Source organism: Salmo trutta, unplaced genomic scaffold (genome assembly GCF_901001165.1).
Source record: "Salmo trutta unplaced genomic scaffold, fSalTru1.1, whole genome shotgun sequence".
Lineage (NCBI taxonomy): Eukaryota > Metazoa > Chordata > Actinopteri > Salmoniformes > Salmonidae > Salmo > Salmo trutta.
This window is the reverse complement of record NW_021822911.1, coordinates 9,044,678-9,063,268: the sequence shown is the minus strand read 5'-3', so window position 1 is coordinate 9,063,268 and position 18,591 is coordinate 9,044,678. Positions and strand designations below refer to the sequence as shown.

The 18,591-nt window shown below is 39.9% G+C and overlaps 2 protein-coding genes across 2 annotated transcripts in view; one reads left to right on the top strand and one right to left on the bottom strand.

Moving 5' to 3' along the window:
- Positions 1 to 18,591, bottom strand: part of LOC115186351 (NACHT, LRR and PYD domains-containing protein 12-like) — a gene marked incomplete at both ends in the record, with an annotated part of 347,545 nt that overhangs the window by 193,667 nt on the left and 135,287 nt on the right. The window lies entirely within an intron of this gene.
- Positions 1 to 18,591, top strand: part of LOC115186791 (zinc finger protein 271-like) — a gene marked incomplete at its 3' end in the record, with an annotated part of 117,971 nt that overhangs the window by 42,603 nt on the left and 56,777 nt on the right. Inside the window, exon 2 of the mRNA XM_029746285.1 lies at positions 10,482 to 11,127. Within this exon, the coding sequence (XP_029602145.1) occupies positions 10,482 to 11,127 (646 nt within the window). The remainder of the gene's footprint in view (positions 1 to 10,481; positions 11,128 to 18,591) is intronic.

Sequence of the window (18,591 nt, the reverse complement as noted above, 5' to 3'; positions counted from 1 at the left end):
ATCCCACACCGTAGCAGCATAGCCTTTATGTCATTATTATAGATGACGTCCCACACCGTAGCAGCATAGCCTTTATGTCATTATTATAGATGACGTCCCACACCGTAGCAGCATAGCCTTTATGTCATTATTATAGATGACATCCCACACCGTAGCAGCATAGCCTTTATGTCATTATTATAGATGACATCCCACACCGTAGCAGGATAGCCTTTATGTCATTATTATAGATGACATCCCACACCGTAGCAGCATAGCCTTTATGTCATTATTATAGATGACATCCCACACCGTAGCAGCATAGCCTTTATGTCATTATTATAGATGACGTCCCACACCGTAGCAGCATAGCCTTTATGTCATTATTATAGATGACATCCCACACCGTAGCAGCATAGCCTTTATGTCATTATTATAGATGACATCCCACACCGTAGCAGCATAGCCTTTATGTCATTATTATAGATGACATCCCACACCGTAGCAGCATAGCCTTTATGTCATTATTATAGATGACATCCCACACCGTAGCAGCATAGCCTTTATGTCATTATTATAGATGACGTCCCACACCGTAGCAGCATAGCCTTTATGTCATTATTATAGATGACATCCCACACCGTAGCAGCATAGCATTTATGTCATTATTATAGATGACATCCCACACCGTAGCAGCATAGCCTTTATGTCATTATTATAGATGACATCGCACACCGTAGCAGCATAGCCTTTATGTCATTATTATAGATGACATCCCACACCGTAGCAGCATAGCCTTTATGTCATTATTATAGATGGCATCCCACACCGTAGCAGCATAGCCTTTATGTCATTATTATAGATGACATCCCACACCGTAGCAGCATAGCCTTTATGTCATTATTATAGATGACGTCCCACACCGTAGCAGCATAGCCTTTATGTCATTATTATAGATGGCATCCCACACCGTAGCAGCATAGCCTTTATGTCATTATTATAGATGACGTCCCACACCGTAGCAGCATAGCCTTTATGTCATTATTATAGATGACATCCCACACCGTAGCAGCATAGCCTTTATGTCATTATTATAGATGACATCCCACACCGTAGCAGCATAGCCTTTATGTCATTATTATAGATGACATCCCACACCGTAGCAGCATAGCCTTTATGTCATTATTATAGATGACGTCCCACACCGTAGCAGCATAGCCTTTATGTCATTATTATAGATGCTGCATTGTGGGTAAATGGTGACTGGTTGACTGATTTCTAAATAATAATGAGTAGTTATTTATGATGCAAGGTGATTTGTAGATCAGTCAGTCGGCAGTCGCCTGCAGTGTCGAACAAGCCCAATACCAAACCAATCAGGTGGTTGTTTGATGAAATGAAGCTTCAGATGCCATTGATGACATGCTGCTGATAAAGTGATACAGGCATCGGTACACTGCTTTGAAGTTTACTGCTTAGCGATTTGGACGCAGGCCTCGTAGCTCCGGTATCAAACATAACATCCCTAATGAAAAGTTGACCAAACAAAAAGGAGCAAGCAGGTTGATTTCCTCTGTCGATTTGAGCCCACAGCAAGAAGGCACCAGTCTACCATTCTAACAGGTTCTCACTAGATAACACAACCACACAGTTCATGAAAAGCATGAGGTGAAGCTTGAGCTAGATATCGACCTAGTGTGACCTTCCTGGTCCCTCAAGTCAGGGAGTCAACACAGGAAGGAGCAATGGATGGACAGTTAATTTATTTCCAAAGCTGCAATGATGGGACACACACAGTATGGATGAATGGTCAGTAGTGACGGGATATAAATAGCTCTCCTATAGAAGATGCAGTGTGGATGAATGATCAGGATATAAATAGCACTCCTATAGAAGATGCAGTGTGGATGAATGATCAGGATATAAATAGCACTCCTATAGAAGATGCAGTGTGGATGAATGATCAGGATATAAATAGCACTCCTATAGAAGATGCAGTGTGGATGAATGATCAGGATATAAATAGCACTCCTATAGAAGATGCAGTGTGGATGAATGATCAGGATATAAATAGCACTCCTATAGAAGATGCAGTGTGGATGAATGATCAGGATATAAATAGCACTCCTATAGAAGATGCATTTTCCAGTTTGCTACCAACTTGAAAGAGGGAACTTTAGCATAAAACCCACATAGAAAACTGAGATTCGGCAAATAACATATAAAGAGAGGCCAAACCAACAACAGAAGTTACTAAAACATAAATTGCTAATTTATGATGTAAAAGGTGGATTTTATGATCTAATGCCAACTTTATACATTTCTATCCCAGGACCACCCAATTTCCAAATTCTCCAAAAATCTGCTGTGGATTACCCAGAATCCCATACCTTTATCACTGAATGTAATGTAAACACACGAGCAGCAGTCTAAGGTACTACATCTCAGTGCTAGAGGCGTCACTACAGACCCTGGTTCAAAACTAGGCTGTATCATAACAGGCCGGGATTGGGAGTCCCATAGGGCAACGCACAGTGGCCCAGCATCGTCTGGGTTAGGGTTTGGCAGGGGTTTGGCCGTCATTGTAAATAAGAATTTGTCCTTCGCTGGCTTGCCTGTTTAAATAAAGGTTAAATACGTTTTTTAAAATGTAACTTCATAACACCGTTACACTGTCATACAAACTCGGTAGCATAGAGTTGATAATACATATGACGTTGGGAAATAGTGCATTGTGGGTAGTTTAGAAGATTTCCCGAAATAAGTTAATACATTTGTAATAATGCAAAAACATAACTGTTTGTACTTATAGGGAACCAGATCGTGACTACAACTAGCTTACTAGGTCTTTAACCACACTGTGTTGTTACACTGCTGAGTAAAAACTAATGCTTCCTACACTTTAACTTTTTGTCTGAAAATAAAATAAACTTTTACTCAACTGCGTTACCCACTCCAGTCAGCAGATGGCGGTCTGGGAATTTAAGGTAATGCTGTTGGTGTGACGTATAATCTAGTGGACGGAACGCTTCTTTCAACAGTAGCACCAGTTAGTCAGCCACCTCGGTAGCTTGCTAGACAAAATAGCCGAACCAATAAAGCTCTTTAGATGCTTTAGTGTATATTAGCCACTGTGTTTTAAACCCACTACTGTCGTCTAGTTAGTTATCCGATTTAATTTCATATTTACGGTGTTGTTGTTATTGGTCAGCTAGCGGGCTGGTTAAGTTAGCATTAGCCTAGCTAGCTAACATTCACAACCATGCGGTCACTGACCTACTCTCCTCCTGCTAAAGAAGAGAACATCACAGTAAAACAAGAAGTAGAGGGTGAGGCCATTACTGTGAAAGAAGAAAAAGAAGCGTTCAGAGTGAAAGAAGATGAGGATATCACAGTAAAAGGAGAGGAGGATGCAGTTTATGGAGTGAAAGAGGAAGAGGGGGAGATCACTGTCACATCCAAAAAGGAGGTGGAAGAAGAGGAGGAAACTGGATATCTGGACCCGGTTTCCCAAACGCATCTTAAGGCGTCCAATGGTTCTAACGGTGAACTCAGCCATAAGATGGTTTTGAGAAACCGTTCCCTGATTAACACTAGTAAGTACTGTCTTAAATACGGAGGCACAAACTCTGCAGTTGTTGAACTGATGTGTGGTGTTAAATCGGAAATCTGCAATTGCTACATCCATATTGTGACTTTTAAATTATTAATTTATAGCCATTGATTCTTGAAGAATATAACACATGCCTCATGAGCTTAGTTCAACTGTTGTACCCCATCAGAATATAAGCTTTTTTTACTCCAATGTTTAGAAACAATGTAAACCAACACTGTATAGCCTCAACATGGTTAAAACTATAATGTTGATATCATGGATGGTCAGTCCTTGCATCCATAGGTCTGTCTATGAATTTGAAAGTAGTTACATTTCTCCAACCCCATAGTCATCTTATAACCAAAACAGTGGTGGAATGACAGCTTTGTTATTGTATGAACTGCAGATTGCTGGGTTGTGTGGGTTTTTTCAACAGTAACAAAATGGCTGCCCAGAGGCTTGGTTTGGTAAACAGCTGAGGGATGGGGGAAGGAGGAGTGTAACCACTCAAATTTATTCATCCAGGATGTCATAATGATAGTTTAACCAGGTTTCTAGGCTATATAGTATATTCTAGAATTGATCCATGATGTCATAATGATAGTTTAACCAGGTTTCTAGGATATATAGTATATTCTAGAATTCATCCATGATGTCATAATGATAGTTTAACCAGGTTTCTAGGCTATATAGTATATTCTAGAATTCATCCATGATGTCATAATGATAGTTTAACCAGGTTTCTAGGATATATAGTATATTCTAGAATTCATCCATGATGTCATAATGATAGTTTAACCAGGTTTCTAGGATATATAGTATATTCTAGAATTCATCCATGATGTCATAATGATAGTTTAACCAGGTTTCTAGGCTATATAGTATATTCTAGAATTCATCCATGATGTCATAATGATAGTTTAACCAGGTTTCTAGGCTATATAGTATATTCTAGAATTCATCCATGATGTCATAATGATAGTTTAACCAGGTTTCTAGGATATATAGTATATTCTAGAATTCATCCATGATGTCATAATGATAGTTTAACCAGGTTTCTAGGATATATAGTATATTCTAGAATTCATCCATGATGTCATAATGATAGTTTAACCAGGTTTCTAGGCTATATAGTATATTCTAGAATTCATCCATGATGTCATAATGATAGTTTAACCAGGTTTCTAGGATATATAGTATATTCTATAACTGCCAGTGTAGATTTCCTGTGGAGGCAAATTATTAGAGCTGTTGATAAGTCATTGTATAATATTCAGCCAATTGTTTTTCATGCCATTACATTAAAGGCAAGACATACCTAGATTCAATTACATTCATGAATTGGTTTGAAACCTTTGTTTTAAACCCTTCTCAAAATTGGTGCCTTGCCGGATTTGTAAAAAATGGTTTGTCATGAAACTCTATTTTTTAAATGTATTTAAATGTAACCTTTATTTAACTAGGCAAGTCAGTTAAGAACAAATTCTTATTTACAATGACTGCCTACCCCGGACAACGCTGGGCCAATTGTGCGCCGCCCTATGGGACTCCAAATCACGGCCGGTTGTGATACAGCCTGGATTTGAACCAGGGTGTCTGTAGTGAAGCCTCAAGCACTGAGATGCAGTGTCCGCTGCGCCACTCGGGAGCCCCAAAATCATGTTCTAGTGCTGTCCCCAACTAAAATAAATCTTGGTCAACCAAGAGTCATCTGTTCTTTCTACAAATCGCCCCATGTGTTTTTATAAAATCAACTATATGTACTGAACTTGTCTGATGCTTTAAGCATGCTATTTGATTAAATAATTAAAACACACAAATGACTGGAGGGAGCCAGTCGTCAACGTAACCTGACTGGAGGGAGCCAGTCGTCAACGTAACCTGACCTAGAGGGAGCCAGTCATCACTATAACCTGACCGGAGGGAGCCAGTCGTCACTATAACCTGACTAGAGGGAGGGAGCCAGTCATCACTATAACCTGACTAGAGGGAGCCAGTCATCACTATAACCTGACTAGAGGGAGCCAGTCGTCAACGTGACCTGACTGGAGGGAGCCAGTCATCACTATAACCTGACTAGAGGGAGCCAGTCGTCACTATAACCTGACTAGAGGGAGCCAGTCGTCACTATAACCTGACTAGAGGGAGCCAGTCGTCAACGTAACCTGACTGGAGGGAGCCAGTCGTCAACATAACCTGACTAGAGGGAGCCAGTCATCACTATAACCTGACTAGAGGGAGCCAGTCATCACTATAACCTGACCGGAGGGAGCCAGTCGTCAACGTGACCTGACCGGAGGGAGCCAGTCGTCAACGTAACCTGACTGGAGGGAGCCAGTCGTCAACGTAACCTGACTGGAGGGAGCCAGTCATCACTATAACCTGACTAGAGGGAGCCAGTCGTCACTATAACCTGACTGGAGGGAGCCAGTCATCACTATAACCTGACTAGAGGGAGCCAGTCATCACTATAACCTGACTAGAGGGAGCCAGTCGTCAACATAACCTGACTAGAGGGAGCCAGTCATCACTATAACCTGACCGGAGGGAGCCAGTCGTCACTATAACCTGACTAGAGGGAGCCAGTCGTCAACATAACCTGACTGGAAGGAGCCAGTCGTCAACGTGACCTGACTAGAGGGAGCCAGTCATCACTATAACCTGACTAGAGGGAGCCAGTCATCAACGTAACCTGACTAGAGGGAGGGAGCCAGTCATCACTATAACCTGACTAGAGGGAGCCAGTCGTCAACGTGACCTGACTGGAGGGAGCCAGTCATCACTATAACCTGACTAGAGGGAGGGAGCCAGTCATCAACGTAACCTGACTAGAGGGAGGGAGCCAGTCATCACTATAACCTGACTAGAGGGAGCCAGTCATCACTATAACCTGACCGGAGGGAGCCAGTCATCAACGTAACCTGACCGGAGGGAGCCAGTCATCACTATAACCTGACTGGAGGGAGCCAGTCATCACTATAACCTGACTAGAGGGAGCCAGTCGTCAACGTAACCTGACTGGAGGGAGCCAGTCGTCACTATAACCTGACTAGAGGGAGCCAGTCGTCACTATAACCTGACTGGAGGGAGCCAGTCATCACTATAACCTGACTAGAGGGAGCCAGTCATCACTATAACCTGACTAGAGGGAGCCAGTCATCACTATAACCTGACTAGAGGGAGCCAGTCGTCAACGTAACCTGACTGGAGGGAGCCAGTCGTCAACGTAACCTGACTGGAGGGAGCCAGTCATCACTATAACCTGACTAGAGGGAGCCAGTCGTCACTATAACCTGACTAGAGGGAGCCAGTCATCACTATAACCTGACTAGAGGGAGCCAGTCATCACTATAACCTGACTAGAGGGAGCCAGTCATCACTATAACCTGACAAGAGGGAGCCAGTCATCACTATAACCTGACTAGAGGGAGCCAGTCATCACTATAACCTGACTAGAGGGAGCCAGTCGTCACTATAACCTGACAAGAGGGAGCCAGTCATCACTATAACCTGACTAGAGGGAGCCAGTCATCACTATAACCTGACTAGAGGGAGCCAGTCATCACTATAACCTGACTAGAGGGAGCCAGTCGTCAACGTAACCTGACTGGAGGGAGCCGACCAGTTCTGAAATCCTTTAGCCGTACCCTCATCCTACTTCTCTGGTGATGTAGAGGTTATCCCAGGCCCTGTGTGTTCCCAGGCGCTCTCATTTGTTGACTTCTGTAACCGTAAAAGCCTTGGTTTCATGCATGTTAACATCAGAAGCCTCCTCCCTCAGTTTGTTTTACTCACTGCTTTAGCACACTCCGCCAACCTTGATGTCCTTGCCGTGTCTGAATCCTGGCTTTGGAAGGTCACCAAAAATTCTGAAATTTCCATCCCCAACTACAACATTTTCCATCAAAATGAGAGGAGTTGCAATCTACTGCAGAGATGGCCTGCAATGTTCTATCATACTTTCCAGGTCTAAGCCCAAACAGTTCGAGCTTTTAATTTAAAAAATGAATCTCCAGAAATAAGTCTCTCACTGTTGCCGCCTGTTACAGACCCCCCTCAGCTCCCAGCTGTGCCCTGGACACCATATGTGAATTGATTGGCCCCCATCTATCTTTAGAGTTTGTTCTGTTAGGTGACCTAAACTGGGATATGCTTAACCTCTCTAGGGGGTGTGGGACGCTACCATCCCACATGGCAAACATCCAGTGAAATTGCAGAGCACCAAATTCAAAAACAGAAATACTCATTATAAGAATTCATAAAACATACAAGTGTTATACATCGGTTTAAAGATTAACTTCTTGTTAATCAAACCACGGTGTCAGATTTCAAAAAGGCTTTACGGCGAAAGCATCCCATGCGATTATCTGAGAACAGCGCCCAGCAGACAAATCATTACAAACAGTTACCAGCCAAGTAGAGGAGTTACACAACTCAGAAATACGAATAAAATGAATCACTTACTTTTGATGGTCTTCATATCGTTGCAACTCACAAGACTCCCATTTACTCAATAAATGTTCGTTTTGTTCGATAAAGTCTCTCTTTATATCCAAAAACCTCCGTTTTGTTCATGCGTTTTGTTCAGTAATCCACAGGCTCAAAGGCAATCACAACAGCCAGACGAAAAATCCGAAAAGTATCAGTAAAGTTCGTAGAAACATGTCAAACGATGTTTATAATCAATCTTCAGGTTGTTTTTAGCCTAAATAATATAGAACATTTCAACCGGACAATAACGTCGTCAATATAAAAGGTAAACAAGAAAGGTGCGCTCTCTGTCTCGCGCATGAAAAATCTATGGGACACTGAATGGTCTACTCATTCAGAGTGGTCTTACACTCTCATTTTTCAGAATACAAGCCTGAAACCATTTCTAAAGACTGTTGACATCTAGTGGAAGCCATAGGAAGTGCAATTTGAGACCTAAGTCAATGGAATCTGTATAGGCAGTCAATGGAACACTACAACAACAACAAAATCCCACTTCCTGGATGTATTTTTCTCAGGTTTTCACCTGTCATATCAGTTATGTTATACTCGCAGACATTATTTTAACAGTTTTGGAAACTGTAGAGTGTTTTCTATCCAAATCTACCAAGTTTACTTTGGCACGCTTTTCATCCGGAGGTGAAAACAATCCCCATGTTTTTATTTACGTTTTTTTGCTCTTTTGCACACCAGTATTTCTACTTGAACATCTATCACTCCAGTGTTAAATTGTAATTACTTCACTACTATGGTCTATTTATTGCCTTGCCTCCGTACTCCATTTGCACACACTGTATATAGATTTTTCTATTGTGTTATTGACTGTTCGTTTGTTTATCCAACGTGTAACTGTTGTTTTTGTCGCACTGCTTTGCTTTATCTTGGCCAGCTCGCAGTTGTAAATGAGAACTTGTTCTCAACTAGCCTACCTGGTTAAATAAAGGTGAAAAACATTTTTTTTTTTTTTAATCTTAGCTTTATTGACAACACTCAAATGGATACTGTCATTAATGCAGTTCTTCAATAATTACACATAATTCTTAATACTGTAGATGTTTAGTTACAGTCACATGATCAACTATCAGAAGATCCAGGAAATACTTTTCTGAATGCCAGTCACATGACAAACATCACAACATGCAACAACAACCAAAGTGCTTCTTCATTCATTACTCTGGTAAAGACAGTTATGCCGTGCTCCACGTTGGATCCAACATCCCTAACAAATTGATGTTTATAATGTGTTATTGTCTACTTGATTTCCAGTAGGGTCTCATTAGTCTGTTTGCACACAGAGATACTTAGCTCATAATGTGTAGAGAACTGTTCCTTGATGGATAGACTATTGTTTAACACACAGAGTTATTTTCCTTTATTCAGGACATTTAGAATGACAACACATTACAGAGTAGGTTTGTGGGATTATTCACAAAATTATCTGGTTATGAAATGTCATGACAAAGACATTTTAGTTTCCTTGTTTCACCTGAAATAGGTTATTGTACAACACACAGAGCTATTTTCCTGTATTTGTTGTTAGGTGTAGTTATGGGTCCTACAGTAGGTCTATGTTGTTGTTAGGTGAAGTTATGGGTCCAACAGTAGGTCTATGTTGTTGTTAGGTGAAGTTATGGGTCCAACAGTAGGTCTATGTTGTTGTTAGGTGAAGTTATGGGCCAATTTGGCAAACAGTGTACAAACCCTCATTGTCAGGCTGATGAAAAAGCCAAAGAGCATTTTACTGGTTGAAGTGTTTTTTAAGTACAAAGCGGTTGATTTGCGATGATAACACAAACAGATTAAGCAGGAGATTCAAGCGAGCCTGACAATTATAATCCAAAGTAGTGTGAAATGAACTCATAAGCAACCTGGTAATGGAGGTTACTCCCCTGAGCAAAAATCTTTTCTCACCAGCAAACATAGAAAAGGGCCTCCAATCTTAGATGTTACTACTAATGTGAAAACAAGACAAAATATGACTATTGTTGCTCATTTTAAGACAAATGTCAAGTAATCATTACATTCATTACAGATGTCAATTGTTGTTCAACATCATGGCTACGCTGTTGGCATCACCTTTTACAGTGGATTTCTGCTGTTGTGGGCCTTTAACCATCTGTCTGACTTTGTTGTTCCCACAGGAGAGAGACGTGACTATCGTGGATCCTCTGGGGAGCCTCAACAACCTCATGATGCTGACAAGTCAGAGAAGAGTCTCTCCAGATCAGAACTCCTCAAGAAACACCTGCAGAGACCCACAGGGAAGAGAACTCACTGCTGCTCTGACTGTGGGAAGAGATTCACCTCATCAGCAGGCATTAAAATTCATCAGAGAACACACACAGTAGAGAAACCTTATAGCTGTGATCAATGTGGGAAGAGTTTTACTCATTCAACCAGCCTGAAATTCCACCAGAGAACACACACAGGAGAGAAACCTTTTAGCTGTGATCAATGTGGGAAGAGTTTTACTCATCGAAGCAGCCTGATATCACACCAGAGAATACACACAGGAGAGAAACCGTATATCTGTGATGAGTGTGGGAAGAGTTTTACTTGCTTGCGCAATCTGACTCTTCACCAGAGAACACACACAGGAGAGAAACCCTATAGCTGTACTCGATGTGGGAAGTTTTTTTTAAAATCTAACCATCTGACGATACACCAAAGAAGACACACAGGAGAGAAACCCTATAGCTGTACTCAATGTGGGAAGAGTTTTGTTCAATCTGGCGAACTGAAGATACACCAGAGAAGACACACAGGAGATAAATCTTATAGCTGTACTCGATGTGGCAAGAGTTTTGTTCAATCTGGCGAACTGAAGATACACCAGAGAACACACACAGGAGAGAAACCTTATAGCTGTGATCAATGTGGGAAGAGTTTTGCTGCATCTAGCACTCTGACTCTACACCAGAGAACACACACAGGAGAGAAACCTTATAGCTGTGGTCAATGTTGGAAGAGTTTTACTACTTTTAGCCAGCTGACATCACACCAAAGAACACACACGGGAGAAAAACCTTATAGCTGTGGTCAATGTAACAAGAGATACTCCGATAAAAGACATCTGATCAAACATCAGAAAATACATAAAGGAGTTGTTTCATGATATCAATGAATTAATGTCATAATGTAGAATGTTTAAACATTGTAGAAGGAGTATTTTAATGATGTCACAATGTAGAACCCTAAACGTTTGTCCCCTGTTCTATTGATTTCAACATGATATGGATATTAGCCTCAGGGGGAAAATCCAGGCTCTGAATTGAAAGAGTTACTATTTATGAGATTTAATAAAAAGTGACTAACAAAAAAAGAGCTGTGTTACACTTACCACGTTGGTGACACACTTGAATCAAAATGCAACACTTCAAAATGTAGCTAGCTGCTTTCTACAAATTGTCCTCTAACCAGGGATGTACACATTATTCCCAGATTCCGTGTGGTTTTTGAGTTGTTAGTTTTAACAGGACGTGCAACCTCATCTCCCTCCTCTCACACAATTTATTTCAACATGATATCGATGAGTGATGACATAAATGTTGTGTTCCTTTGTTTAGCGACCCCTACATTTAAATGTATCACTCCAAAATGTAGCTGACTGTCTTCTGCAGGTTGTCCTCTAATCAGTGAGGTAAAATATATCTCCCATTTCCATGTGTTTTTTTTAGTTGTGTTAGTTTCAACATCACGTACAACCTGATTTCCCCCCTAATCGATATCAGTGATTTATTGCTAAACTGTTTCTGCATTTAGACTTTTGATTTGGACCCGTTTAAACTGTGACATTGGGGATATCTCACCTAGCAAAATGTCGTTGAAAATAAGACTATGCCCGACATACAATATAAGTTTGTTTATAACTTACTTGCAGCCTAAACACATAGTCACAGTACAATAATCAATTATATGAACAATCCTACATCACTCCAGTATTTATTTACAACATTCATGTGCTAATTGTCTTTATTCCACTACTGAAGAAGCATGACTCAAACATTAAGCCTGACAAAAGATAAATTTTATGCCTCACCATTAAGTGAATTATTGCTAATACATATTAACAAAGGGGTGTACATTTGGTTTTTATATTTCATGTTTAATATTCATGTAAGATTTAGTAATCATAATTATTTATGCAACCAACTGACAATTTTTGGTACAATTACATTGACATTGCTGCCCTGCTTTTAGAATATCAGGATTCATTCTGATGTGCCAACCCAAATGTACTAGAGCAGGACATTGGGGACTGGGCCCCGATCCAACAACATGCCTATCTAGTGAACCCTGAAAAGAGAGAGAAGCTCCACAGTGAGGTGAAAAGTTACTACGGATATTAAGGAGCTAGTTCTAGAAGCTAGTGAGTTTTAGGAAGACGAGAGTTCTAGAAGCTAGTGAGTTTTAGGAAGACGAGAGTTCTAGAATCTAGTGGGATTTAGAAAGAGGAGAGTTCTAGAATCTAGTGAGTTTTAGGAAGACGAGTGTTCTAGAAGCTAGTGGGATTTAGGATTCTATAGAAAGAAAAAGGAGAAACAAATAATCCTATTGTATATTATTATTTAGAAATACGTGTTTTTTTCTTGTTTTTAATTGTTGACAGCCAGTAGACACCATGTTTATATTGGTGAAGGTGAATCATTGTAGTTGATTATAATGTGAAATGGAAGTTGTTTTCTGTTGGTGGTGAGCAAACTTTTCCAACAAAAATATAGCATATATTTGTTGTCTTAAGGTGTTACAGGCTTTGGTTTTTCCATTTATGTTATGTTGGACTTTAGCACGTCTAGCTCGTTAGCACGTCTAGCTCGTTAGCACGTCTAGCTCGTTAGCACGTCTAGCTCGTTAGCACGTCTAGCTCGTTAGCACGTCTAGCTCGTTAGCACGTCTAGCTCGTTAGCACGTAGGACGCACTGATTGGTGTCACCTCGTTAGTCAGTATGTGTTACACCTGTGCTGGCTTGTCCATCTCGTTAGTGGGAAGGTGTTTCACCTGAGCTGGTCCAGGTTCTATTTAAGAGTGTCTGGCCCAGTGCTCCAGTTGTCTTGATACATGTGGAGAGTCAACACCTTTAGTTGCTCCACCTTTTTGGTTTTCTTCCTGTCTTTAAGTTTGTTGTGGGTTTTTCTTTTGTTTGTCTCTTCTTGGGCAGATTTAGTGGGTCTCATGGTGGGTGTCTTTTAGGTCCCAGTTGTTGTTACTAGTCAACTTTCAGTGGACACCCCCATAGTGTCTTTCAGAACCCCTCCTAAAACCCCACCTGTTTAGTTGTGGTGGTTGTCAGTGACTCTTTGTTAGTTCCCTTTTCTATTTAAGGGACATTTCTGGTTTTCTTGTTGGGGAACGTAACAACAAACAATGTAGTAAAACATGCTTATATTTTGGGTTGGATGTTGCATCATATATGCATCAATGAATTGTTAATATTTGAATCAATGTCGTTTCCTTAGAATGCTCATTACTCTTTGTTATTCTTCTGTTTTTATCCTCTTATGTTTGTATAGTACATTTTTGTTAATTTTCATTTTTGTGTTTTTTCCTGTGAAGCCATTGTGTTGCATCCATGTCTGAAATGTGCTGTATAAATAAAGCTTGATTTCATTTGAACATGACCCACCAATCAACAGACTCTTGGTCTAAGTGTAAATTCAGTATATCTCCCACTATGTCAAATAGTGCATGGTATGTAAGTTTATCACTTTTCAACCAATCCAGTGCATTTGTTGAAAATGAACAATATGTCAATGGATTCAACTACTGAAACAAACAAATGGATCAAACAGATCAATCCCACATTTCCAGCCTGTTGAAGGCGTGGTGGAGTGGTAAACACCACCCCCAGCTCTACCAGGGGCTTGAGGTGGTCTCCCACAGCTCTGCTTATGTCATGTTCTGTGGCCTTGCTGTTCCATTTCTTGACTGCCCCTGCAACACAGAAAGAAAAACCTTTAGTCATATATCAAACACTCAAAGTTATGGATATGGAGCATCTATGGCCTCAGTTACACCTGTCACCTAAATGTGACTTCTGTCATCCGATCACTCCAAGTTGCATTTGGTTCAGATCTACCAGGATGGGCGTTTGACAGTCTGGATGCAGTCAGGCCACCAAATATGCATCAGCAATGTAAAGAGATGGGGTGAATGAGTGGGGAAAAGTACATTTTACACAAATTACCTTCATAATATCAAAGAACAAAATGTGTGTGCCTGAGGAGAAATTAACTTTCATACAGACGAAAGGGGTGAGAAATTACACCAAGATATGTGGGCAATTTGCACTAATGTAAATAAACATGGATGATGGAACATATTCCCTTTTGCTGACGTGATGAACCGCTAAGGGGACATAAATATTTACCATCTACACCATGTGTGACCTCTCACCTCTCTCGCTGTAGAAGTGTTCTTCCTAACCAGTCCCTCAACAGCTCTCTGATTGAGCTCCACCCTCACTGGGTCTTCAGAGGAGAGGAAGGCTGAGGAGGGATGGAAGGATGAATGGATCAGTCAGTCAATAAAGTGTAGAGCTGCTGTCTATGCTGTCTGACAAAATCACTATTTTAGTAGTTCATTAAAGTAAATTAGGCTTTATGACTGCTGAATACCAACTATCAATCACTTAGATCATGTATTTTCAGGTAGAGATACATACTTGGGACGTCCCTAGCCCGTTGAAGTTAACATTTAAAATGGTTAAGGTAGGGGTTAAGGTTAGGGTTTAGGGTAGGGATGTCCCAAGGATCCTGGATAGCATTGACCATTGTGCATTCTTCTGTCTCTTTTACATAGCAGGTGATGAGTTCTGACTTCTGAACTTGAAAATATGAAATATCCTTATTATGTGAAACTGAATGAAACAATAATGTATGTTGATGCTAATATGATGTACAATATTCCATGATGTTTCTATATGATAACAATACAGTAATATGTTTAATATAATGTACAATATTCCATGATGTTTCTATATGATAACAATACAGTAATATATTTAATATGATGTACAATATTCCATGATGTTTCTATATGATAACAATAGAGTAATATATTTAATATGATGTACAATATTCCATGATGTTTCTATATGATAACAATAGAGTGATATATTTAATATGACATATACTATTTTTTTTACCGTTTCACAAATTTCACATTTTAATTAACTTAATCATTATGATTCAACATCAGTTCACCGTCTCACCTCATACTGTATTGGAGCAGCAGCAGCTGACTGCCCAGTTCAACATCAGTTCACCGTCTCACCTCATACTGTATTGGAGCAGCAGCAGCTGACTGCCCAGTTCAACATCAGTTCACTGTCTCACCTCATACTGTATTGGAGCAGCAGCAGCTGACTGCCCAGTTCACCATCTCACCTCATACTGTATTGGAGCAGCAGCAGCTGACTGCCCAGTTCAACATCAGTTCACCGTCTCACCTCATACTGTATTGGAGCAGCAGCAGCTGACTGCCCAGTTCAACATCAGTTCACCGTCTCACCTCATACTGTATTGGAGCAGCAGCAGCTGACTGCCCAGTTCAACATCAGTTCACCGTCTCACCTCATACTGTATTGGAGCAGCAGCAGCTGACTGCCCGGTTCAACGTCAGTTCACCGTCTCACCTCATACTGTATCGGAGCAGCAGCAGCTGACTGCCCAGTTCAACATCAGTTCACCGTCTCACCTCATACTGTATCGGAGCAGCAGCAGCTGACTGCCCAGTTCAACATCAGTTCACCGTCTCACCTCATACTGTATTGGAGCAGCAGCAGCTGACTGCCCAGTTCAACATCAGTTCACCGTCTCACCTCATAATGTATTGGAGCAGCAGCAGCTGACTTGATCGTTGATGCTAATCATCATGTTTGAATCTGAGAGTAAATAGAGCCGACTACACTCTAAAATTGAAGGGTTCAACTGGAGTTGTTCTCAGATCCCCTAAGAACCGTAGGGTTCTTGGTCAATGAAAAACAGCCCCAAAAGGTTCTTCAAAGAACTTGTTAGAAGGTGGGTTCATCGAGGAACCTCCGTTGTTGCTGGACTTCTTCCGGGAACTTCGCAATTACAACTGAAAACGATGGTGACAAGTTTGGATGTGACAACAGTTAAAATGGTTAAGTTGGGTTGATGTTTGGCTCTGAATATGTCTCGAAGTCATTTATTATAACAATATAACATACTAATAATGAATAACGAAGACAATGATGGTTTTCTGTGAATATCTTCCATAACGTTACTATAGTTAATGAACGTAAATATTAGAAAGCCGGGTTTGACCGTCGGCGTTGTATGAGCTACAGTACAGTACCGTTAGCTAGCTAGCTAATGTTATGTCCTAACTAGGCACAACTAGGTTTGGATTATTCTCTCAACTATATTCTTTCCCATATATTGTATATCGTTTCCATAAAGACAATATGGCTTTAAACTCGTTAACGTAAGTTTCCAATCTAGAGCAGTTCTCACTTTTGTGATAATGAACTAGCTAACGTTAGCTTCGTTAACTAACTAACTAACTAACTAACTAACCAGCTAACTAACTAACTAACTAAGGACGGTGACCTGTCCAGACGAGATGTTACAACGAACTGAATCATCAATGGAGGTCTTCCTCTTTATATAGCCTGCTACAGCATGCAATACTATTAACTCACAAGGGGGCATAACGTTACATGGACAATACTATCCCATTTTGGAAACGTTACATGTACAATACTATCCCATTTTGGAAACGTTACATGTACAATACTATCCCATTTTGGAAACGTTACATATACAATACTATCCCATTTTGGAAACGTTACATGTACAATATTATCCCATTTTGGAAACGTTACATGTACAATCCTATCCCATTTTGGAAACGTTACATGGACAATACTATCCCATTTTGGAAACGTTACATGTACAATACTATCCCATTTTTGGAAACGTTACATGTACAATACTATCCCATTTTTGAAACGTTACATGTACAATACTATCCCATTTTGGAAACGTTACATGGACAATACTATCCCATTTTGGAAACGTTACATGTACAATACTATCCCATTTTGGAAACGTTACATGTACAATTCTATCCCATTTTGGAAATGTTACATGTACAATACTATCCCATTTTGGAAACGTTACATGTACAATACTATCCCATTTTGGAAACGTTACATGTACAATACTATCCCATTTTGGAAACGTTACATATCCACCAATACTATCCCATTTTGGAAACGTTACATGTACAATACTATCCCATTTTAGAAACGTTACATGTACATGACTATCCCATTTTGGAAACATTACATGTACAAAACTATCCCAGTTTGGAAACGTTACATGTACAATACTATCCCATTTTGGAAACGTTACATATCCAATACTATCCCATTTTGGAAACGTTACATATCCAATACTATCCCATTTTGGAAACGTTACATGTACAATACTGTCCCATTTTGGAAACGTTACATGTACAAAACTATCCCATTTTGGAAAAGTTACATGTACAATACTATCCCATTTTGGAAAAGTTACATGTACAATACTATCCCATTTTGGAAACGTTACATGTACAATACTGTCCCATTTTGGAAACGTTACATGTACAATACTATCCCATTTTGGTAACGCTACATGTACAATCCTATCCCATTTTGGAAACGTTACATGTACAATACTATCCCATTTTGGAAACGTTACATGTACAATATTATCCCATTTTGGAAACGTTACATGGACAATACTATCCCATTTTGGAAACGTTACATGTACAATACTGTCCCATTTTGGAAACGTTACATGTACAATACTGTCCCATTTTGGAAACGTTACATGTACAAAACTATCCCATTTTGGAAAAGTTACATGTACAATACTATCCCATTTTGGAAAAGTTACATGTACAATACTATCCCATTTTGGAAATGTTACATATCCACCAATACTATCCCATTTTGGAAACGTTACATGTACAATACTATCCCATTTTGGAAACGTTACATGTACAATACTATCCCATTTTGGAAACGTTACATGTACAATATTATCCCATTTTGGAAACGTTACATGGACAATACTATCCCATTTTAGAAATGTTACACGTACAATACTGTCCCATTTTGGAAATGTTACATGTACAAAACTAACCCATTTTGGAAACGTTACATGTACAATACTATCCCATTTTGGAAAAGTTACATGTACAATACTATCCCATTTTAGAAACGTTACATATACAATACTATCCCATTTTGGAAACGTTACATGTACAATACTATCCCATTTTGGAAACGTTACATGTCCGCCCCCTTGTGGAGGGAAATTAATATCTTAGATGGTTGCTGTAGATGGGATTCAAATGCATAATGGTATTAATACAGTGTCGACTACCTCTTTTGTATAAATGCTCTTCAGAATCCAAACACAGTATTGCCACGCAGCAAAATGTTGAGTATAATCTTTCAAGTCAGCCTGATAAAATATTGAACAATTTGTGTACAAAGATATCTTGAAAT